This window comes from Zootoca vivipara, chromosome 5 (assembly GCF_965207765.1).
Source record: "Zootoca vivipara chromosome 5, rZooViv2.hap1.1, whole genome shotgun sequence".
Taxonomy (NCBI): domain Eukaryota; kingdom Metazoa; phylum Chordata; class Lepidosauria; order Squamata; family Lacertidae; genus Zootoca; species Zootoca vivipara.
In genome coordinates this window covers 34996791-35022012 of record NC_142588.1, presented here as the reverse complement: position 1 = coordinate 35022012, position 25222 = coordinate 34996791, and the positions used below count along the sequence as shown (strand labels likewise).

At 43.0% G+C, this 25222-nt stretch overlaps 1 protein-coding gene across 7 annotated transcripts in view; it reads left to right on the top strand.

Moving 5' to 3' along the window:
• BLNK (B cell linker) overlaps window positions 1-25222 on the top strand; it is a 98409-nt gene that overhangs the window by 64975 nt on the left and 8212 nt on the right. For 4 of the 7 annotated variants that reach the window (XM_088670384.1, XM_088670385.1, XM_088670383.1 and 1 more), the window contains 15 exons: window positions 23-88; window positions 6448-6494; window positions 7614-7642; window positions 8891-9044; window positions 10941-11098; window positions 15570-15657; window positions 16230-16325; window positions 18931-18956; window positions 19548-19573; window positions 20377-20481; window positions 22439-22481; window positions 23034-23067; window positions 23405-23477; window positions 23891-23921; window positions 24358-24400. In XM_088670384.1, the coding sequence (XP_088526510.1) occupies window positions 23-88; window positions 6448-6494; window positions 7614-7642; window positions 8891-9044; window positions 10941-11098; window positions 15570-15657; window positions 16230-16325; window positions 18931-18956; window positions 19548-19573; window positions 20377-20481; window positions 22439-22481; window positions 23034-23067; window positions 23405-23477; window positions 23891-23921; window positions 24358-24400 (1019 nt within the window). Of the gene's footprint in view, window positions 1-22; window positions 89-4418; window positions 4476-6447; window positions 6495-7613; window positions 7643-8890; window positions 9045-10940; window positions 11099-15569; window positions 15658-16229; window positions 16326-18930; window positions 18957-19547; window positions 19574-20376; window positions 20482-22438; window positions 22482-23033; window positions 23068-23404; window positions 23478-23890; window positions 23922-24357; window positions 24401-25222 lie in introns of all 7 variants that reach the window. The other 3 variants (XM_035137409.3, XM_035137408.3, XM_035137406.3) reach the window with 1 other exon arrangement.

Here is a 25222-nt window from a genome sequence, read left to right as displayed (position 1 = left end):
GTCCATGCTTTATTTTCTACAGGCAACTTCAAAAGATAGTACATGATATCAAGAAAAATGACAGCGGAATAATGAGCAAGTTCAAAAAGTAAGCTATGTACACCCGCCATTTACATGATTGAGTGTTTTCCTCATTTTAGTGCCTATTTTTGATATATGTTCAGCAGAAGCCTGTGCATGCCTACTCAGAAGTAGGTCGCAGCATGTTCAAGGGGGCTTACTCCCAAGTAAGTGTGCATTAAATGGAACGCTTCGTGGTTTGTGAAGGGGGCCCCAGATGCCCAACTGAGCATTTTGAAATGCTCAGTTTTGTTAATAACAAACAGTTGTAAATTGTCTTCTTAATAACAGTATGTATATGAGGCCGCGTTCACTCCATACATTTAGAGCAGCGTTTCTCAACCGCTGTTCCGCGGCACACTAGTGTGCCGCGAGACGCTGGCTGGTGTGCTGCGACGTGCGGCGACGAGAAGGGCGATTTGCATTGTCACGTGCCTGGCGGCCGCCAATAACCAACACTAACCCACCGGAAAGCAATATTTCTCCTCCTCTTTCCCAAAGCTCAGTGCGAACGAGCCTGGCGGCCGCCAATTCACAGCACTGACCCGCCGGAAAGCAATATTTGGCAAGGGTTTCTTACAGTCATAATTATAATATAGGGCGGCACAGAGTTAACTTTTTTAACTTTTTTAATGGTGGTGTGCCTCGTGATTTTTTTCATGGAACAAGTGTGCCGTGGCCCAAAAAAGGTTGAGAAACACTGATTTAGAGCACTATGATAACACTTTAAACATGGCTGTCTCCAAGGAGTTGTGGGCTCTGTAGCCTGTTAAGGGTACTGAGAGTTGTAAGGAGACCCCTTATTCCCCTCGCAGAGCTACAATTCCCAGAGTTCCCTGTGATTGGTTGTTAAACTACTCTGGAAAATGCAGTCATCATATGACACATGCGCCATTTTGAACCTTGAAGATGGTGTCTTGGATTTGGGCAGTGTTGTGTTGGAGGCTATGCATAGAGGGCCACAACAAAGCAGTTTACCCAACAAGCCGTAAAACAAAATAATAAAAGTGCTATAACAAAACCAAAGGTAGATAAGCTAAGATCTGTAAATGACTTCCTTAAAATGTCTGCTGAAATAGAAAGGCCTCCATCAAGCATCTGAAGTCCACCAGAAAGAGGGCCTGCCTCATCTCAGGCAGGGGAGGGGAGCTTCACAGTATCCTCTCCGCAATGCTGAATGAGCAGCTCCTGGTGGATACAAACCATGGACCTGAGCCATAGGAGATCCCTAACAGAGATGTCCCCAAGGTCATCCTTAAGGTAACCTTCACCCAAGTAGTTAAGGGCCTTGTTAATTGACACAAGATCCTGGTAACATGGGCAACTGGTACAAGCATCAGACGTATGTGCCTCCTTGGTCTCCCCTGCAGTATACATACCATCTGCACAAATGTCAGCTGAAGAGTTCTCTTCAGATGTTTCTCAGTGACAACTCACCACTGTTCCTAGGTGTATATAAGCTTCAGATGGTCTACCTCACTGACGTTTACTTGCAAATGCAACTGATTAAGAATTACAGCCTCTTTGTCTGAATGAGCCTGCAAAAGACGAGGCAGAAACTCAGGTGTATGTCAAAAGCAGGCTGAAAGTTACATCATGAATGGTCTCAACCTCAGGAGGAGCACTGTTACTGCTCCTCTGCCTCATGAAATGCTCATGGTTAGGAAGCATATCTCCTCGTCACATGCTGCTCCAGAGGTGTTCTACAAGAGATTACCTCAGAAGGTGATGAACTCTCCTTCACTGGAGGTTTTTAAACAGAGGTTGGATGGCCATCTCTCAGTAATGTTTTCGCTTGGATTCTTGCATTGGGCTTCCAACTCTACAATTCTATGAGATGAAGGAGAAATAGAAGTAGCATGCAGCCCACCTTGCAAATAATTCCACTAAATGACCTACAGTGGATTCATTTCAAAGTGCTCCAACTTACAAACAATGCAATCCCAGCCACGTCTACTCAGAAGTAAGTCCAACTGACTTCAGTGCTGCTTGCTCCCAGGTAAATGGGTTCAGGGCTGAAGTTTTATAAGGGCATCCCTTTTTGACCCAGCTGCTATGTATTGTCCTCCTATTAGACAAGCACTTTCAACAACTGCATTTAAACTGGTATCTCTGTATTACAATGGCATGATAGCAACATGTCTCAACAACTTCTGTTGCAACAGACCTGATAAACCAAATCAACAAGGTTGTTCTCCCTCCTTCAAAGAGCTTGCAGCAATTTTTTTTCTTTAGGGAGGGAGGGAGGGAGGGAGGGAGGGAGGGAGGGAGAGAGAGAGAGAGAGAGAGAGAGAGAGAGAGAGAGAGAGAGAGAGAGAGAGAGAGAGAGAGAGAGAGAGAACTTGCCCCTACCACAACTGCTATGTGTGTGCGCTTAACTCTGTATTTATCCTTAAAACACTTGACTAAATATAGATGCCTACAGAAAGGCACTTTGGAGCCAGACTCCTTTTATATTAGCTCATTTATCACTCTTGCAATTATTACCTTCCTTCCACCCCAGAAAATGCTTCTGCTTCTCCTGGGCTCTAATGGCATCAATAGATAGCTGTGAGCAAAATAAAATAAAATAAAATAGTCCCACAATCTGTTACCAAGAACAAACAGCTAGTTTTGCTCACATGCAGGGCAAGAAGGAGGTATACTAAGTTCCCCATTCACAGCTGCTGCAACATCCACATCTTACATTTAAAGCACTCATATACCACTTTAACAGCCATCACACACCCAAAGAATCATGGGAACTGTAGTTTGCTGAGAGTGCTGGGAATTACAGCTCTCTGAGGGGTCTGCTAAAAACAGATCCCCTCTAGGAGATCCGTATGGCTGTATTTAATCAGACTTCTGATATTTTGAGTGCTGTGAGTTTTTTTGTTGGTACCTGCTGTGTTCATACTGTTTTGCTGTCTCTAATTGGCTCTGCTCTGACTCTCCTTAGAGAAAGAGCAGAATAAGAATGATCATCATTAAATAAATCACAATGCTAAAGTGATTAGAAAAAACGCACTTGGTGTAACTTTCTTTTCTGTGCAGAAGTGTAGACGTCCTTGAAGTTGTACTGATGGGCTCGGCTGTTTCTCTGTTAGCAGAATCCTGGTTTTGAAAGCATTTGCCAAACACCACATGAGTAACCTTGCACATGGGCAAACTGGCTTACAGGAGCATGCATGACCAAGCACACCACATTTGACAAATACATGACTTCCTTTTTGATTTTCTTAAAAAAAGGAAGGGCAGTTTTACTGTAAAAGCAAAGCTACTTTGGAGTACAAGAACCGGGTCACCATCTTTTGACCCTCCCACAACAGGGAAATGATATCAGTGAAAATAGCTACATTTTGCATGCTGACAGTGCAGTCAAGGAAATGAATTGAAGCATAACACGAAAAGGGAAGCAATACTGAAAGGGAGGGCCATAAATTGAAGTATAACTGAACTGAAATGGGGAACTAGGGGGTTTATGGCAGAATATCTAGGTCTCTAAACCTTGTGATGATGATGGTAATAATAATAATGGAACATCAGTCATGTTCTCTCACCTACAGACAGAGGCTTCGTTGTACTACTTGTTGCAAAGAAAAACGTAGGGAGTTTTCCCCTCCCTGTTGTGAAATTTTATTATGAGGGTTGCAAACTTTTTCTGCAGGACCCCACTTCGTGGCTTGATCTGCAGATATCAGCATCGCTTGCTGTTTGGTGCTATTAACAGATACAAGAGCAGGCCTGACCGGTTTCTTTTCCCCTAGCCCATCAGCAATACTGTTCTTAATAGCAGGGGTTGAGAGCATGATCCTCCCAGATGTTGCAAGACTAATCGCCGAGCATCGTTCATGCTGTTTGCGGCTGATCAGAGAGTCTGACGACGTCTGGAGGGCCACACGTTCCAGAGCCCTGCTTTATGGTCAAGCCTGTAAATGTTATAATGCCTGTGATCCCCAAACCAGTTGAGCAAGGTTACTTGACCTGTAAATGGTTCCATTCCATTGACTGCTCACCAGATGCACACATATTCAAGCAATACACACACACACACACACACACACACACACACACACACGAGCTTTCTGTTTACTTTCTCTAGCAGTAGGTTCACCAATCTGAACAGCCAAAACTCACAAGACATAAAAATGCAGCTGAGTGATTAATTTAGCAGCTATTGGGTCTAAGCAACTAGATACGTCCTCCCACATGCGGAACTCATACTGTCAAAGACTCACTAGGTGATGCTACAGAAATACCAGTAGTGTGCATTTGTGGATTCGCTCCATTTGCAAGTACGAGCGTCACAGCTTTCACACACTGACAGACCTAACCTGCTTGAGAAACGTTTGTCTTTTCTTCTCTCTTTTGATATTTAGGTTCCAAAATGAACAAATGGCCATAATTTGCAAAACTGGAAAAAATACATGGGATCGGTATGGCGATTGCGAATTGCGCAAGTTTTGGTTGTTCAGCATGAAGTCTTGTTGCCCGCTTTCAGTGTAATGTTTTTGTGTGTTTTTTGCCAGGGTTTACTTGTAGAAGCAGAGCCTTCTCTCTCCTATCGAGTCCCTAGACCATCAGCCTCTTAATTTTCTTTTTTCCTAAAAGTACATAGACAGAGCAAACTTGAACATCCATTCCACCACAGGACCATCTCATGGATTGTTTTTCCAGCACTTACCTGTGTGATGCATGCTAAAAATGTAACACATAGTGTTTAAAGGCATGTTTAAGCATGTGTTTGATGGGGATAGCTGCTGCAGGAAATTCCAACTGGCTGCAACTCCTTGTAGCCCTGCAACTGTATCAAATGAAGGCAGCCCTGTTTAGGGAAGTTTTTAATGACTGATGTTTTAATTTATTTTTAATCTCTTGTTGGAAGCCTCCCAGAGTGGCTGGGGGAACCCAGCCAGATGGGCGGGGTATAAGTAATAAATTGTTATTATTATAAATGATTTATGGCATCTACAGGTATTTTGTGAAATCTGCTAACAGCTCAGGCCTGTAGAAGTTGGAATGCATTTTGTTTAGTTAACCCCACAAATAATTCATACAACCGTGTCATACTTCAGGCCAGCCATATTCGAAAAAGACACCTATTACTAACCTGAAACACAGAGAAATTTCACTGCACTCTCATATACTGTGATCAAAGATAAACTCATCCTTTTAAAGCATGCCAGCTATGGTTAACTTCATTGGCTTGGATTCTAAGATAACTTGCCTTAAGGAAGCTCACAGGAAGAAATGTTTCCTAAATTCTACTCACTACTGCTGTCACAAGAACAACAAAAAAAAGCCTCATTGGAGGGTTAGGAAGCTCCTCTGAACAATCTGGGCTAGGGCATGAGGCTGAGAATCAGCCACAATTGAGCCACAAAATCTGTCTGATTTTGAATGATTAACAATGCTATCCTCTACATGCCCACTCAGAAGTAGGGACGAGGGAGACATTCATTTCAGTTTGTATTTAAATGTGCACTGATAACATTAAAATTCTAAACAGTATAGGGATGAATAAGTAGACACAGCAATAATTGTAAACAACTTTTAAACACTTGCTAAAAGATGCATGGCTTTTAAACAGTGCTGGGGGACATGTGGCCCTCGAAATTGTTGTTGGACACCAACTTGCACCAGCCCCAGACAGCATGGCTAATAATCAGGAATGATGGGAATTGTAGTCTAACAACATATGGGAGGCTACAGGTTTCCCCCATGCCTGGCTTACATTGTATCTTTCGGATGCTGCAAATTCAAAATCAGACTGGACATGTCTTGGAAAACTCCCATCCACCTAACTAGGACCATTCCAGCTAAAACAGCTTAAGAATCACCATGATCTGAGAAGCCAGCTCTGCTTAGAGATTTGCATTGATCAGGAGCTCCTCTTAAGCTGGTCAGGATCAGATCTGGTCCTTAGGCCCTGTGGAAAGCAAATTGAAAATTTGATTAGCAAAGAAGAAAGGAACTTGTTTCCAAACAAATAAGCTAGAAACCAATATTGAGATGCAGAATCAGATTCTGATTCAGAATAGACAAGAAATACTGGATGATGCATTCAAACCTAGAATTTGCAGCTTAAAGGGACATTTCACTATTTAGCATTCTAAATGTTGTACTGGATAGTTTTATAACTAACAACCTGCACTTCTTACATCCTTAATTGTCTGTCCGTTGTCTTTTCCTGCAGAAATATCCATGTTCATTACATGCATTCTTTTCCCAGAAGTATCACAACCATAGATTTGTTTGCATCTTCATGTGCCTCTTGCTACGTGTCTTTGTCGTGGTCTTTTGGCACTAGCTTTCTGTTATAGTTCATTTTCGCCAAGTGCTTTGTTGCTGTGCAACTATTATTTAATGGTTTGGAAGTGTAATATAATACTTTTGTATTTTACACAGGCTAACAAATAAGCCACCACCAAGTGTGCCACCAGTAGATTATGGAGGTATGAACATGAAACTGTTTATTAACTGTTAGTTAAGTCTTGTGGTTGGTACCAACCCCAGTTTAGGGAGTTTGGGGCTTATAAAGGAAGGTGAGGGGCAAGTCACGTGTATCTTGCCCTTGGGGGTGCCAATTCCTTGGTGGGGGCCCATGCAGTTGGCCTCTACCCAGATGGTTGGGTTAATTAAAAGTTATCTCAGCTACCGTACATGAAAACCACTCACAGAAGTGGTTCCGACATGGCTAGGGCAATGGTTAAATGGGCACTTAATCAATGACTTCATTGCATAGTGTCATGTACCTAACGTGAACACTGCATCCCTATGAAGAAATTTGAATCATTCTCTCGGCTATTAGATGTGAAAAAGCAGGCCGCAGAAAAGCTGCCTCAGCTAAAAGATCAAACCATAAGAAGTACCTGATGAAACATAACCCTTTGCTAGCTTTCAGAATGGTATTTAGGAAGCCCCAGGAGAAAAGTAGTACTGTACTACATTTAGGCATCGGAGGCTGTGATTTAAGAAAGAGCAATTTTGGATGCCCATTATACACAGTGCCTTGGCCTCAGATTTCCTGGGTAACGTTTTGCAAGGTGTTTCCTCTCCTTCTTGGTTCTCATTTAAACAGAGATGCTGACTTTCTTCAAGAAGAGGGATGCCTGCATGTGCCTCGTTCCTGTAAGAAGATTGTATTAATGTCTCGCACAAGTGGTGTGCAGGCAAAGCATAGGAAATCAGTGTTGCAGACTGGCCAGCATACAGCTATTGGGGATGGGTGGTCAGACTTGTAGGCTTCGGCTGCAAAAAACGATAGCTGCAAATATCATGGCATCTGACAGTTTATGAGAAGTGGCCAAGAAGATAAACAAAGGGGAGCAGCTTTCCCCCTTTGCCATAAAAAGCAAATGCTGTATATTGTAGCACATGGTTATCGAATTGTGTCCTCAAGTACCAGTTCATTTCACTACCATAAATCTAAGTTACAGTATTAGCTAGGTGTACGAACACCTCAGTTAGGAGCATTTTGTAGACTGAGTTTTACAAGAAGGAAGTATTTGACATCTTGCTAACCTGCATGCTCTTCAAAGGCTAGCAAACTAATTTTATTTGTTTTTACACAGAGGAAGAGGAACAGTGGTCAGATGAATTTGTAAGTATATTCATCACACTTCCACCACTACACCTAAATAACTATAAATCCGAGTTGTGGAATTTTTTGACTCCAAACCATCTATTTTTGCTTCCATTTATATAAATGATATTATCAGTCTTCTAGTCACACTCTTGAAGAGCTGGAGGGGTGTGTGTGTGTATCTGCATTACTACCAAAATGTTCACAGCAGTGGTCTTGTGTCTGGATAATAAGAAGTTGTCACTTAGATCAAACTGGAGTTGGGAGTCCAATAACATCCGGAGGGTCACGGGTTCCCTATTCCTGACTTATGTAGTCTCACCACCCGTCTCTTCCAGCACCACTGTGTGACAAATGCTGGTAAGGACAAAGGGACCCTGGACCCTTGGTCTGCTATTTAGTACTGTCACCCCACCTCACTGGCCACCATAGGGATTCGCCACAGGGCATAAAAACCCACTGAGTGTACTACCAGCAAAAAAGTCACTGGTCCTCTATTCAAATTATTTTTTTGTCTTGTTTTCCCTGAAACCCACACCCACATGGCTCTGTTCCTCTGCACCCAGGCCCATGGTCCAAATGTGGACCTCCAAGTCTTTCCATTTGGCCCTTGGGACTGTCCTCAAGCAAAACACCCACAAGCCACACACACCCTTCTTTCTTGGCTGGAAAGGGTCCTTCACCCGTGGTAAAGTTTCTGGCCTGGAAGGAGAATGGAGATGTTTGTGAATAGAAGCCTCTGACTTTTGCATAGCTGCAATGTAACTTAGGCATGTGATAGAAGTCACATTCTTTGCTCATCCCACTATTGCAACTGCCCCTGCCCACCACTGCTATGCAGCTCTCAGAAGGTGGCCTATGAAGGTATGTAGCCCTTGGCCTGTAGTTTCCTTGCCCCTGCTCTTCCCCATAATCGGAGGCTGCTTTGTAAACTCAGGACAAGTTTAGATTGTCAGCTGAAGATGTGGAATGTCCCGAAAAATATTGCATCCAAGTTGTTTATTGAGCGCTGGGGAATGTTCTCATGTTGTGACTAGTCTCTGGCAGCCCATTCACATCTACAGGTAATCATTATACATCACAGGGGACTAATCATGTTCATGTAAACACAGAATTAAAAGACTTTGGGGTAGCTGCTTACATTTTGGGGTAGTGTTAAAAATAAACGATACTGTGGCATATCTCAACCCAACCCATGTATTCTCTCTAAGAGTTGCATCTTACAGGGTTCTAAGAAAATGAATAATGCCCCCTCTCTTTTTTTAGGAGAGTGATTATGAGAATCCTGATGACCACTCTGATTCTGAGATGTACGTGGTTCCCACCGAAGAAAACCCGGATGACAGCTATGAGCCCCCACCAAGCGAGCAGGAAAAGAAGATTCCAGCAGCCTTCTCATGTGCTGGAGGAGACTATGCAGGTAATCTTTATGCCTCATTCCATGCACCTGTTTTCCTATTCCAGAACATAATGAATGGCGTAGAATTTGAAGGAAGCAGAAGGGATTTAAATGGTGGTCGCACCCTGTTTCCCCGGTCTCCTAATCAGGGCCGAGCCTCTGTAGGATGATCTTTCTGCATTCCTAACTCCCACCTGACAATTGTTTCCTTTATGTATCTGCCGAAGTGGGCCTGAGTCCATGAAAGCTCATGCCACAGTAAGTAAGTTGGCCTTTAAAACGCCACAAGCCCTTTGTTGTAGTAGTTTCTAATTGTCGGCTGAGGTTACAATACCGCTCCCCCACCCTTTTAATGGCGCATACAAGTCTAGGACAGTTCATTTGGTGCTTTTCTGTGAGGTGGAAAATTAAATTATAACAGAACTCAGAGCTGAGCTGCACATGGCACCATTCACAAAATTAGCACGAGTGCATAGCTGCCAAGTTATCCCTTTTTTACAGGGATTTTCCCTTATGCTGAATAGGCTTCCTTGCGAGAAAAGGGAAAACTTGGCAGCTATGCGAGTGACTTTTTAAAAGTCAATTTCAAGGGCAATCTGGACCAATGGGGGCAGAGGGAATCCAGACCAGGCTCCACACATCTGCAATCTGCTTTTAAAATGCCAGTCATAGAAAGGTCCACAATATTATTCCAACTCCCCAAATATTAAGTTCCTGTCCAAACAATGAAGGGGTTGAAAAAATATATAGCTTGTTATAAAACTAAAAAGGGACCCAGGTGGCGCTGTGGTTAAACCACTGAGCCTAGGGCTTGCCGATCAGAAGGTCGGCGGTTCGAATCCCTGTGACGGGGTGAGCTCCCGTTGCTCGGTCCCAGCTCCTGCCAACCTAGCAGTTCGAAAGCACGTCAAAATGCAAGTAGATAAATAGGGACCGCTACAGCGGGAAGGTAAACGGCGTTTCCGTGTGCTGCTCTGGTTTGCCAGAAGCGGCTTTGTCATGCTGGCCACATGACCTGGAAGCTATACGCCGGCTCCCTCGGCCAATAATGCGAGATGAGCGCGCAACCCCAGAGTCGGTCACGACTGGACCTAATGGTCAGGGGTCCCTTTACCTTTACCTTTATAAAACTAAAAAGCTTTGTTTTATTTTATTTTTAATTGCTTACGCTATCTGATATGAAAAATATTCAGAACGCTCAGTTCTCTCAGTAGTGTTGTTTTCTCAGAAGTGATCAATTCCAGGAGCCGGATGATTTTTATGACTTCCGGGGAGTCGAGGGTAGGAGGTATTTACAGCGCCCAGTTGTCAAACAATGCCTTTTATGTCATTCCCCAGAAGGGTTTTTTGGCTGCGATCTTAGGGAGGGTTTCAAGCACAAGTGACTTTGACTGTTGATCCAGTCGTGATAAGTATGTCATATTCAAAGTAGTTTTTGGATGTGTAACTGGGGGGGGGGAATAGACATATTCTTGTACAGTCTGGTGCTTCTTAAATCAGACAGAGATGCAGAGAACCAGAGAGCACAATATACACTAAACCATAATAGAAATAAGCTACAGTTTAATGTGTATGAGCAGCGTGCTCATACACACTGGCGAAACCACTCCTGCCATGCTATTAGAAAACAAGCCATGGCTTGGCGTGTCAATTTAAAGCAGGCTTGTGGTTTCTTTGGGGAGAGGAGTGACGTGCCCATAGTTTCAGCAGCATGCTGTTCATTCACATTAAACCATTGTTTTTAACTATGGTTTAATGCACCTCAGGTCAGTTACATGCCCTGTTCCCTGTACAGTACATCAGTCGCACATCTGAAACTGATCTCAGTCTATAAGTAGACTAGATCAAAATGGAAGGGGATGGAGGCACTCCTTTGAAAGTTAAGGATTCTTACTGGATTTTCTTTCTCGTTTACAGACAACAAGCGACCTAGTCCACAGAAGCCTTGGCCCGTCACCAAACCACTGCCTACTTTGCCAAGCAACTCTTTATCTAAACCAAAGAAACTGGCCACTTTGCCCTTGCCACCTGCTGCTCTCAGGCCAATACGACCACCCAAGCCTAAGGATGATGAGGTAACGCTGACAGCTAAATCAGGATAGTTATTAGATTCAAAAGCTAGGCACGGCCACCTTACGAATGAATCCTCTTGACCGTGGTGATAGGGAGGCCATAATTTAAAATAAAAAATAAAGTGATGACCAGGGGTGTAGCCAGGATGAAAATCAGGGGGGGCAAGGGGCGGGGCAAGGGATGGGGCCAAGGGGCGGGGGAGGGGCCACAGCGGGGCAAGGAAAGCTCCCTTCTCCCTTGCTAGCTTTCCCTCCTCCCGCTCCGCGATCGGCAGGGGCGAGGGGGAGCCAGGATCACCCCGAAATCGGGCTGCTCTGACTCCCTCCTCCCCCTCCGCGATCGGCAGGGGCGAGGGGGAGCCAGGATCAGCCCGAAATCGGGCTGCTCTGACTCCCTCCTCCCCCTCCGCGATCGGCAGGGGCGAGGGGGAGCCAGGATCACCCCGAAATCGGGCTGCTCTGACTCCCTCCTCCCCCTCCGCGATCGGCAGGGGCGAGGGGGAGCCAGGATCAGCCCGAAATCGGGCTGCTCCGATCCCCTCCTCCCCCTCTGCAATCGCCGGGGCAGGTGGAGGGAAAGCCCCAGAGCCGTGCGAAGCGGTTGCCTGGCTTCCCCTCCGCCCGCTCCACAGCCAGCCAGGGAGAAGGGAGACGGCACCGGGCGGGCAGCGGGGCAGGCTGGCCAGCGGCCCTGCTTCTAGGGGGGGCTGCCCCCCTGCCTACGCCCCCTGCCTACGCCCATGGTGATGACAGTAATGATTTAAAAATGATTGGTCTAGGACCATTTGCCCATTTTATGAATTTAGCACGTTTCACATTCTCTCCATACAAAAGATTCAGAAGTGGAAGGGAGAGTTGTAGGAAGCTGCATGCTTATTCCTGTAAATAATGTTACCCTGGCACTTGCAAGGCACTTCACATACAGTTTATTTATAAAAGCAGGAGGGAACAGAATGGAGATCAAGCTAATCAAGGCACAGGGAATAGGCACACAACTAGTGGCAGAAGACAAATATTAGAATCTCTCACTTGCTGTTGTTCTTAAAATAATAGGAAATAATATTAATCTATTTACCATCATCATCACCATCATCATCATCATACTAATCTTAAATCCCTGGGACTGGGATCAGTGATTTTACCATCTGACGTCTTACAAACCCTCACATGCTCAAAGTGAAGAAGTTTGAAAGGTCTCATTTAACAGAACGGCAGTGCGTTCATTTATTGAGTGAAGCATTCAATCCAATGCTCCACCGGTGCTCACATCACTTGTCATCATACCTGCCAAGTTGCTGTCCGAGAAATAAGGGACCGGGCCGGAAGTAGCAGACCGGACGTAGCGCTGCCGCCATTTTGGAACTGGGCGGAGCATGCTCAGAAGTGACTTTTGATGCTGCTTTGCCCAGTTCCAAAATGGCCACCGCACCAGAAGTCGCACTGCAGCCATTTTGGAACTGGGCAGAGCAGCATCAAAAGTCGCTTCTGAGCATGCTCCGCCCAGTTCCAAAATGACCGCCGCGCCAGAATAAACCGGGGAAAAACAAAAAAATCCATTTCTTCAGCTAAGAACAGCTGGGATTTCCCGGAGAATACGGGAGACTTGGCAGCTATGCTTGTCATACTCCCACAGTTGTGCTAAAACCTCTAGAAGAGAAAGGCTCAGAACCAGTTCTCAACCCAGACCTGTCACTCCAATCCTCGTGTAGGAGCTCGGATGTTCCCTGTGCAGTTCTGGAAGACCAAGGGATGCTCTGCTCCTTTCAATATTCAGAGGACGTGCCCATATTAAATTAGAATGACGTGTGTGTGGAGCATTCTCTGCCATTGAAGAAAACTAGCTTCTCCTGCACATATGGAGGTCTTTGTGTGTGCAAGAGAGGCCCCATGGCGTTTTGACTAATGGCAGTAAGTCACCCCCAAATTATTCACATGCAGTTGCAGTCAGACATAAACCATTCCCAGTATTACATTCTGTCCTTATAACAAACAGCCTTGGTCCCGCATACATTACAGAGCATCTTTCTCCCATCCTTTCTTCTTCTATGGTTATTTCTTTGTCTTAAGGCTTGATATATTCATATACCGATCCAGGAAGAAATGCTACCGAATAAGAAGGAATAACACTATTCATATATCAAATACAATTCATACACAATTGATGTACGAAGTTTATTTTTATTTTTATGAATTTGTCGTGTTTTCATGCTGCTCTTTGGTCATATTCCCAGGGCAGTTGGCAAAATAAAAACCCACTCCAAGCCCCAAAACAATTAAACTGTAAATACAACTGTGTTACTGCTGTAAATACATTTTGCAGAATGCAAAACAAAAAGGGGAACCAGGTGCAACGGGTTTTAATTTCAGTTTGGTACATTGTTTTCCAAAAAAAATCAATACAAGGATTCTATTCTGTTGCAAATTTAAGAATGCGTTCCCTAAATGAAAAGGTAGCAAATTGTTAGCTTTGAATATCATTATTATTATTATTGATTTTTACTGCCAAGAGAGGAGAGATAGACATGTGAGATTTTCTGACTTATTTTTCTCCCAAAATAAGCTTCCATCCCTTAATCTGACGACATTGCTCAGTGGTCTCAAATTGATTAACAATTGCAAAAAGAATCCTTGTGGAAACCAACAAGGAAAGGGCACCTACTTGTATGGCGAACCTTTGGCCCTCCAGTGTAGCTGAACTATTAACTCCCATCAGTCCCAGCAAGTATGGCCCAATGGCTAGAGATTATGGGAGTTGCAGTTCAGCAACATCTGGAGGGCCAGAGGTTCCCCAAATTTGTTGTAGAGGATAAGTAAATCATAGCTGTTAGCTCAACTGTTTTTTATTTGTTGTTGGATCAATAGCCAGCCTGCTGTCACAAAATCGCTCACAGCATCTTACAACATATAGTTAAAAACATTTAGCCAAACATTGTTGTTGTAACGTGGGGTTTGTGATTTCAGCTCTCTTGACAAAACATGCTGGAGACAGTTCTCTAGTAACAGCTCTTTATTAAAGTGAACAAGACTGACTGTGAGGGCAGGAAGGCTACATTTATAGGGACAGGGAACTAGCTAGAAGGGGATACATTTTGGAGGGAACAATATCAGGCAATCACAGTGCTGCCTTTTGGAGGGAACCAATAAGACAGAGGATCCAAATACAGCAGCTTAAATGAACCAATAGTAGCTGTACCCTCTGGAACCAAAAGGCAGTTACTTTATCCTAATGCAAATACAGACAATAATAATACAGAGATAAAATCCTTTGACTCAATACACAACAATTGTAAAAGTACAAGTAAAGTAGTACCAAAATCTTAACTAAACCAACAATCTAAAGCAGTTGAAATCACCCATTGGTCTGTATGGAGCAGTATTGCAGTCATGATGCAATGGACCCCACTGCAGCTTAGTCCCCCCCCCCCCGACTTCAGAATGGCTTCATAAAGGGGGTTAGTATTGCACCTGATGTCATGCTCAGAGTGGACTCATTGAAATCAATGGACTGAAGCTTGTTGTTACTTAATTAATTCCATTCATGTCAATTCATTCATTCTTTAGTCGGATACACCTCGAGGGTCTCAAAAGTTTTTATCAACTACAATCAAGCCTCTTCTTTCGTCTGTCTCCGCTTGCATCCATTTCGCCCAATGTCCTCGGCAAACCCAAAAGTAACCACTGGGTTTGCCGCCGTTCGCGCATGCGCAGGAGCAGCGATCAAAGTTCGCACATGCGCAGAAGCGGGAAATCGCCGCCCGCGCCTGCGCACAATGGCGCCTCTCCCAGCGACCTATTTCAACCTCTGGATGGACATCCGGAACGGATTATGATTGCAGGTAGAGGTTCCACTGTACTTAAAATCCTGGTGATGGATGCCAAGCAGACCTTTCTTCAATTATTCAGGTGCTCCCACAGAAAAACCCATGCTTCTAGCGCAAGACAGTTTCAGCACACATATGACATAACACCCAAAACAATTAATCTTCTGGAGCTGCGGGTATTTATGGGAGAGCTATCCCAAGCTTAGGCCTTCGTTTTTTTCATTCATTGTCTCATAAAGACAATTTATCTAAGTGACATACTACATCTTCAATCTGTAAAACAAGGCTAAAACACAACGCTGAATCCAAACCCGGCATAAAAGAATGAAAGAAGCAACAGCCATAGCAACGCAACTTTAATACAGGAAAAGAGAACTACTAAAACCTACCAAACACCATCAATCAGCCGAGATGAATGTTGAAATGATCGGAAGGGGGGTTTCCTCCCTAGGAGACTGGCTATTAATGGCTTTGCCAGGGCAGCAAAGATAACAGTGGCACTTTCTACATCCCATTTATTTCACAGGAGAAATCTAATCGTGTGCTGAGAGCTCTGCATTGAAACCACGGGGGGACCCACAATAGTCTCCGGCTGGGTCATGTGCTATTTTTATACATACCCTATATTAACTCATCCCTGCATTTTCCTTCAGGCAGATTACGTTGTGCCTCTAGAAAATGACGATGAAGAAGATAATTATATTCAACCCACAGAAGAGAGCCCTCCGCAGCCTAAAAAACGTAAGCATCTGGGTAGTTTTTTTACACACAACTTCACGAAGCCAACCAAGTGGGCAAGGTATTGGATCTGAAATGTGTAGGACTCAGTTTCTGTCCGACAGACAGGAGGAAAATTCTCATAATTAGGCGTGCAAATTTAGCTAGCAGGGCCATTCCTTTTGACAAGATCCAGTCTCTTCCCTTCCCCTTCCAAAGGACTACAGAGGTGAAGGGAAGAATGCAGGAAATTAGTGCAAGCAAAAGCCACATTTTGAATTTGAGAGGTGATATTTTATGCACGTTTTTAAACTTTCCATAGAACAATGAGGGCTAGAGTCTTGGCTGCTGATTTTAATATACCATGTCTCTCCACGTTTGAACGGACCGCTTCCTTTTTAGAAAAGGAGCTATAAGGCATATTTAAGTATACTTCTAAAAGAGGGGGGCTGGCCTATTGCTTGCAGTATAAAAGAGCAAATTTCAGTTTCAAACAGTTTTAAGGAAACTAATTTAGCCAAAAATACTATCTCCGGATACATGTGACTTTGGTTTTCATTAGCATGACATGCCTATGTTTCTTTCATCGTTTTTAGCCCCAGTGGTGAACAGATTGATCAAGCCGATGCAAAAACTCGATCCTCCCAGTTCACCAGCATTGCCTCCCGTTCCTGCATCACCTTCAACATTAGGTATGAAAGAATATGTATTAGTATAACTATAAACACCATTGTATATGTTTTGAAGTTGTGGTTGCATTTTGCAGTCATTTTAAAAAGCCATCATGAAAGCAAGATCTAGGTTTGTACATATATATATTAAAGGGTGATGGGAAACTGTGTCCCTCCAGATATTATCCCTGACCTGCAATCATCCCCAAAAATTGGCAGTGTTCCTTGAATTTGCAGCAAACTCGGGGCTGATTTTGTATCATAAGTCATCCTGGATCTACTATATTGCCAACTAGAGGAAATAGCTCACTGTTTTGTCTGATAAGACTAGCAGGCTTCATTAACACTGTACAGTGTAAACAAGCCACGCCAGAGAAGGGAGTTTTTTCTACGCACATTGTTTGGAATGTAAGAAAGTTCATTCATAGTACTCCTTTCGGTTTCTTTGGATGGTAGCAATAACTTTGCTTTCAAATAAAACAGCACCCCCAAGTGGAATTTATTAATGCTACAACTATCCCTACTTTCATCCTTTGCATCAATGACAAGCGACATTATTATTTAACACATAGTTAGGAAAACCAGATTTGAATAATTTTTCCAACCAATTTCTTCTAATAAGTGAACACACACTTAGCCATAACAAACATTACAAGGCAAAGGCTTGACTTTGTTCCTGTTGAAATCGATGGGATTTAACTCATTTGTCTTGTCATTGATTTTGGTGAGGCCTGATTTCGCATTATTTAGTCTGGACATAACCCAATGTATTCAATTCAGAAAAAAACATAGAGCTTTGATGAAATGAAGGCCTAGGACCCTCATACCTACGGGACCGCCTCTCCTGGTATGCCCTGCGGAGGACCTTAAGGTCACACGTTGGAGATCCGGAGCCATAAGATGGTTAGATTGTGCTCGACTAGGGCCAGGGCCTTTTCAGTATTGGCTCCAATGCTCTCACAGGAGACTAGGGCCCTGCGGGATTTGACATCTTTCCGTAAGGCCTGCAAGACAGAGCTGTTCCGCCTGGCCTTTGGCCTGGACTCAGTCTGACCCCTGTGTTTTCCTCCCTTATGGTTTTTGACTTGGGCCTTTTTAAAAATGAGGCTGCATTTAAAATTTTAAATGTAAATTGTATTTTAACCTGTATTTTAACTAATTGTTTTTCTTTCTTTATGTCTTATTGTAATTTTACTGGTGTCAGCCGCCCTGAGCCCGGTTTCAACTAGGGAGGGCAGGGTATAAATAAAAATTATTATTAGGTTAGTAATATGCTTAAGAAAGATTTGCTTGGATCCTAAGATAAGTGAGCAAAAAAAACTTAACAGAAGGAACGTTTTCCATTCCCTCCCCTCAGCCTATGTCCCCTTAACAGCTTTTCTGAGATGTCAGGGGACTTTCTTCAGTAATATGGGGTGGGCACATGGTGGGGGGGGCAGTTCAGGAAGAGCAGTTCCTGTTATGAGCCCCATGAAAACACCTTGACAGCAGTCGGTCAGATGGGGAGGAGGGGTGGGAACAGATATGGGAACTGGAGGATTATGACCCTGCAGAGGGTTCCAGCAGATTGGGAGGTGCTGACATAGACCTGGGGAAGGGGCCGCGTAGGTTGTCCAGAATACAGCCTGCCTTAGGGTCATCTGATACTCCCAAGTGTAATGTCTTAGCCAGTTGATGTGACTTTGTTGCTACTCCCAGCCAGCGAAGAGCCACTCTCCCAAAGGGTCAGACAGTCAGACAGTGAGCTGGCACTGTCATCAACAAGGAAATTGTACCATGCAAACAGACTTCACTCCCTCAACCTGCTCTCAGGAGTGCTTGCTTGTTTGATGTCCCGGCCCAAACCTTGGGACATCACAGTGCCTCCAGGAAGCCCACCGGCAGGACCTGAAGATAATAGCTCTCTCCTGCTGTTTGCATTCAGACACATGCTGCCTCCAAACCTGGAAGTAGCACATAGACAAGTATCCAGTGATAGCCTTATGCTCCACAGGGTTTGTCCAGTCCAGGGATCACCAACCTTTTGGGGCAGTGGGCACCCTTGGAATTTTGAGGAACTGCCATGGGCAACAGTTCAAAATTAGCTGCTAAGGGGGCATGGCATAGCACAGAGTATCAACTGACACCAACTGCATAAATGAAGGTGCCCATCACACTCTTCGAAAGGAGAGCTCAGGGTGTGTTTCAGAAGCTTAGATTCTCCCTAGCCATGAACTCTAGAGCTCTGCCATGGCTCCAGGCTTTGTGACCTGTAACCCAACTTATGTTTAGGCAGTGTAGTGAATTTTGGAATAAAGCTTTTTTTTTCAACAACCCTTTGTCTTACCCAGCATTGTCAGTGAGGTCTCTAACTGTCCTTGGATGTTTCTTTCTGTGAACTTTTTTTCTTTTCACTTCTCGTAGGACTGGAGCCAATGATGCTTAATCTTGCTAATGTTTTATTCTGTTTCTGAATATCAGTGGCTTTCTACCTTTCAAAAAGATTTTAGCATGATCTACAAGTATCAAATGTCCTGCCAAAACTTTTTTTTAAAAAGAACTCTATATATAGTCATTTCTGTATCTATATTTGTGCATGGCTGTTTTGAGTTTTGTTTCTAACTGCGGAACATCCTCCTTTTTCCAGATGTCTATGAAATTCCCGAGGAAGAGGTAAGACCTTGTATACACACTTTGAAAACCAAACGCTTAAGTGCTAAAAACCCCATCTGCAAAAAAAAGCTCACCTGTGCAAAAGCATCCCATTTTTTATTGGAGAGAAGAAATGTTCCATACCCAGAGTGAGAAATGGCATATGGTCCATTTTGTGCTCAGATGAAACCGTGTGCATGTTCAGAACAGTATTTCACAGATTTGAAATTTCAAATGGAATACATTCTGACCATACTAGACATGGAAGTTTCCTTGTATCTATAATATTGTGACGGGGGGGCTTCCTTTCCATTCTCATCCTTCTTTCTCCTCCTTGCCAGGAATGTTGTGTTCATAGTCCTTCTTCTAAGGGCAACTCCATCCAATAGGGCTCATGTCTCAACTCTGTCTTCTTGTGGGGCAGGTTCTGTACAACCTGACTTTTATATGTATGGATGTGTTTTGGTTTTTTAAAGGTTTTATTGGCTTGTTCAGTTTTGTAATTTGTTTTAATGTTTATACTGTGTTATAAATCACTTTGGGTCACTGTTGTGTGTAAAGTGACTAAATAATAATATTATTAATAATAAACAATTCATTCTCTCCCCACAGGAAAAAGCGCTGCCTCCATTGCCCAGGTAATGTGAAATCTGTGTGAAAATCTGTTTTTAAAAGGTGTATGTTCTCCTAGAGTTGTATTCATTTACTCCAGATACTTGGTGCACTTTTAGATCAGTGGCTTATTAATGGTATAGAATTCAACTCAGCTTAAGGGGCAATAAGAGGGCGGGGAGATCAAATGAGAGGGAGGTTTGGCTGGTGCCTTCCTTATACACCTTTAAGCACCAGGCAAGAACGTTCCTCTTCAACCAAGCCTTGGGATGATTAACATCCAATGCCCTTTGAAATGTGTTGTGGGGTGGGGCATCCTTGGTTTGTTTGTTTGTTTGTTTTTCTTATTTTATTATGTATTTTGTCTTTTTTATATTGTATTTTTATGTTGTGAACCGCCCTGTGATCTACAGATGAAGGGCAGTATACAAATGTAAATAATAATAATAATAATAATAATAATAATAATAATAATAATAATAATAAACTAACACCTTTGGGATCATGACCATAGTCATCTGACTTTGCAAACTGAAACCATATAGTATTTATTGCTACAACTGGAACCTAGGAATTTATAAGAAGATTGATGCATATTTATGGTTATCTTAACAGGAAAAAGATGCCCAACACCATCTTTTTGAAGAAATACATCCTGTATTTCTTCCAGCATCTGTCTTGCCTTCCAATTATTAGAGTATCTGGGCAAGAAAACTGCCCAGTAATTCAAATTCACAACAGTTGGGCAAAACCTGTGGGCTATTTCACATTTGTTGTAAACGTAAACTTTTAATATGAAAACTAGACTTTTAATATTTTTACCTCTAAGGAATTCCAAGCAACTTCCTCCAAAGCCTGGACAGAGGCCTGAACCCAGAGGACACTCGCTTGAACACAATGCGGCTAAAGAGTCATTTAAACCTGACGTGCCCAGGTTAGTTATGAATAATAATAATATCTGTAACAATCAGTGAGTATGTTACACAAAAAGAGGTTCACACTGAGCATTTGCTTTGGCATTGTGGGTACTGCATGTTCCGTTTCAAATGCCAGCTCAGGCCCCATCTGCACTATGCATTTAAAGCAGTATCATACCGTTTTAAGCAGTCAAGGCTCCCCGCAAAGGAGTTGATAGGAGACCCTTATTCCCCTCTCAGATCTACACTTCCCAGAGTGGGGAATTGGGGTTGGCTTTGCTCTCTGCATTTTTCTTGAAGCTGTCAAGCAGTAAAAAGCGTGTCCACTGTCCCCCTAGAAGGTTGGAATTCAGGAAGGGTAGCCTCAGATATAGTTAGGAGGCCGTTTGCTAAGATTCTTGCAAGAATTTTGCCAGCCGCAGGTAATAAGGAGATGCCTCAGTAGTTTCTGCAATCCATTCTATCACCCTTTTTTAAAAGTTTGATAATTTTGGCATCCCTAAAGTCTGCTGGGATCTTCTCTCTCTCCCAGATTTTTTTTTATGAGCTTGTGAAGTTGTTGTGCAAGTTCAATTCCACCCACTTTGAAGACTTCAGCAGATATCCCATCAGGTCTGCTGGCTTTGTTGTTTTTCATTTGGTTAACAGCTGTACACAACTCTGCCAGATTTGGAGATACTGCAAGCTCATCTCTAATTTGTTTTTGTGGAATTTGTGAAATGACCTCAGCAGCTACGGGGGAGTTGAGTTAAGGAGATGCTGGTATGTTCTCTCCAGCGCAATGCAATAGCTTCTTTATCTTTTAGAAGTGTAGTGCTGTCTGTTGAGCATAGGGGGCATATGCCATGATTTATTGGTCCATAGATTATCTTTGTGGCTTTAAAGAAACTCTGTGCATCATGAGTGTTGGCTAAGTGCTGGACCTCTTGAGCTTTTTTTATCCACCAGGTGTTCTTTAGTTCTCTGGTTCTTCTTTGAACTTCAGCCTTAACATTGGCATAGGTTTTTTTTCTTAGTGGCACAGTTTCTGTCTCTTTTCCAGATCTGAAAGGCCTTCCTTTTCTTGTCAATAATCCATTCAATCTTACTATCATTCTCCTCAAACCAGTTTCTTGGTTTGGTATCCAATAGTTTGTTTACAGGCTGCAATAACGGATGTCTTTAGCTTGGTCCAGTGTTCCTCGATGTTATCAGGGAACTCTGAAAGCAGATGGTCCTTAAGAGTTGTTTGGAAGCAATCCCACTTAATAGGATCTTGAAAGGCTTGAGTGTTCATTTTGCACCTTGGTTTCCTTCCTTGAAGCCTGTGTTGAGGTATAATCTTGATAGCCATCATGCACTCGTCATAGGAACACATCATGGCTATCTTCAGCTCAGACAATTACATAGTCTAAGAGGTACCAGTGGTTCAACCAAGGGTGGCTCTATGATGTTCTAATTTTTTTTGTTGTTGAAAGAGTGTGTTGGTAATAACAAGATTGTGCACTGCACATATTGTCAAAAGATTCCGTTCTGGTAGCTGTTGCCAATTCCTTCTTTCCCAATAGTCCCAGGCCACAGATGAAAATCTCGCCCAACTCTTGCATTGCATTAAAATCACCCAGGACAATAATTTTCTCCTTAGGCACCTCTGATAGGATGGCATCCAGCTGAGAATAAAAAAATTATTTAATGTCTTCAACGTTATCCAGTGTTTGTCCATAAGATCTTAAAAAGAGTAGCATGTTGGTTTTTGGTGAGTTTTATTCAAAGGGTTGAAAGTTGTTTAGTGCAGACATAACAGCACTAAATGTCAGACATCTCTGCTTTACAGGAAGTCCGCTAGTCTCCCTCTATATCTACGCATAGTTCATCCTAATCAGGGTGCTCACTACAACAAAAGTTTCAGGTGAAACTGAAACTATAGCAAAGCAGATAATTACTGTTACAATTAAGAGCGAAAAGTTTGATTGAAACATTTTATATGCTTTCCAGAAATGTTTTGCCACTTCCTAGGAACCGGCCTCCACCAAAAATTGTAAGTTCTTAATTACCTACCTGGTTTGAAAGGCAATTATTTGCTGTTGCTTGAGGGACAGAAAACCAATCACCTCCTGATGGTTGTGGAGAAACAAGTCCTCACGCCCTGCTTGTAGGCTTCTCATTGGCATCTGATTGGCCACTGTGGATAATAGACTGATGGACTAGATACATCTCTCTTCTGATCCAGAAAGCTTCTTTTCATGTTGTGATTTGAACTAACAAAGATCTTCACCGAAGGATTGGAAAATGGCATTTCTTTTTCTTCCAGTTTTGTCTAAATAATTTAGGAGAGCACATCTCCTCTGATTAAGATATTTGTTGGCTCAGAATCCTTCTCTGATTGTTCCTTCGGTTTTCTGTGGCTTCATAATCTGGCTTTTCTTATTTAGCAAATGTTGTTATTTATGTGGCAGCCCCAGCCAGCACATTTTGAGCCTTCATCACTGATGCTAAGTTTGTTTCAGATGCCCAGAGAAGAATTTTTAGTATGAAATACTCCTTATCAAAATATAGTACCAAAATCTGACAACTGTTATTTTGATTTCAGGAACCTGATAGCCTCGGAATACAAGATGATGACAGTAAGTATATTCTGCCGTGGACACAACTGAGGGGCCTTTTGTACTACGACTGGAGGGCATCGAAAGCCACTCTAGCACCAAATTTCATATCTCCCCCTCATTCCACTTAGACTGAAATACTAACAGACTGGGGCTACATTCATACATCTGCACTGTTTATATTCTCTGTGTATCTAATGCATATATTTCTGTGGCATATGTATTTCAACCTGGTGCCCTCCAGATGTTTTGTACTTCTACATCTATCATTGCTGGGTATTGGCTATGCTGGCTAGAGATGATGAAGTATAGTCCAAAAAAGGGGGGGGGGCACTAAACATTGTGTCTGGATTTTTAGATCTCAGTAGCAACAGTGCTCCAGAATTCAAGGCTCCTTCTGCTACAGTCCCATCTCCATTTCCACGGATTCCGTAAGTTATAAAAAGATGTTACTTTAGAACTGCTTCATGTACTCTCAGCAGTAAAGTAGAGGCTGTCCTATGCGTTAAACCCATTATATAAAGTACCCCACTGGATTCTTTTTTTAAATGCTCATCACCATTAAGCCAAGCAACATAAAAGTTGGGTGTTCCATGGGCCAGATTCCCCACTTCTAAGAGGGCTTTCCTGCCTCCCTGTTCCCACTGCAGTCCTCTGTAAAGGCTCTTGGAAGGTCTAAGGATCTCTCAGGCATGGCACTTGATGTGGCAGGTGGGGCTGGAGGAGGAGGAAGGGGGGTGGATTCCCCTTGTGTGAACCAAAATGCCTTTCACTCATGTAGTGACACTTTTGCCTCCGAGCTTATGAATCACATGCAATAACTCTTTTTTTTTGTCCCCTGCAGGAAAAAATTACCAAATCCAGCACTGCCATCAGTAAGTTGCTTTTTATTTTTAAAATATTATTACACATTGAATAATAAATGAGAATACAGCAAAACTTTCAATCATTCCATAATACTAAACAGTGCTTAACACAACCTTTGTCCTAAATCAGTCATGTTATTCCAATTTCTCGGCGCTATTTGTACAGTGAATTTTGTACAGGCTATTTGTAGAGTGAATTTTGCTTCTGCTGACAACCAAATCCTCAGTGTGTTACTGAACGGAGCAGAGATTTATTTCAGCTAATTGTTGTGGCAGATATTTGCTGCTTCTCTTCTTACAAAGTACGTCGGTGCGTAGCGAAGGATACCCTCTACCACAAACCTAGAAGGAAGCAGGGATCTAAGTCAGCTGTAATATCAGATCACTGGCCGAAGAGCATTTTACCACACAATCTTAACCCAATTTACTTCCTGTGTCCTCGTAGAAACCAAGCCTTCCTGACAGAGACCACCTAAGTGTTATTGAAGGTAAACTACTTCTACTGTTCAAACATTTGTCTACCATCTTCTTATTAATAATGCGTAAAACTCTGTAGTGCTGCAAGGCCACATACACTATTGAATCCCACCTAAGACAGGATTGATTTTGTCTAAGTCTGCTACGAAAATTTCAGATGGGGGCAGACCGTAGCTTAATGGCATAGCACATGCCTCCATAGCATCTCCAGTGAAAACACCAAATAACAGAAGATGGGAAAGACCTCTTCCCAAGACAATGGAGAACTGCTTCCAGCTAGGGTAAAAGATATCGGGCTGGATGGAACAACAGCCTGACTACTAGAGGCATTTCCCTGTATTCCAAGAGAGCTTTTGCAAAGTAGAATTAGCAAGGTATTTACAACCACATCCAATTACTAGATGTACCAACTAGCAGTCAAGTGATGTGCTGGTGGACCATCTCCTGGTTGCTGGGCTTCTTGCAGAAAGTGCTGAACTAAGTAGTCTACATACTCCAGGTTGTGAAATATAGATTAGTTAAACCTGTTAAAGAGAGCCTGGATATTCACGTTTGCTTTGCAAATTTATCAAGCACATGTGAACCATGCGGATTCTCAAGAGAGAAGACCACCACACAAGTCTTAAGTCAGCTCCAGGCAGCTCTGGCACAGTGCACTGTGCATCCATCTCATTCTGCTCATTTCAACAAGGTGTAAAAAGTCTCGCTTCGTTGCAAGGTGTTGAGCAAGTGGTCTCCAGTTTCCCTTCCACCTGTATGTATAATGATTATTGTAGAGGTAAAGGTAAAGGACCCCTGGACAGTTAAGTCCAGTCAAAGGTGACTCTGGGGTT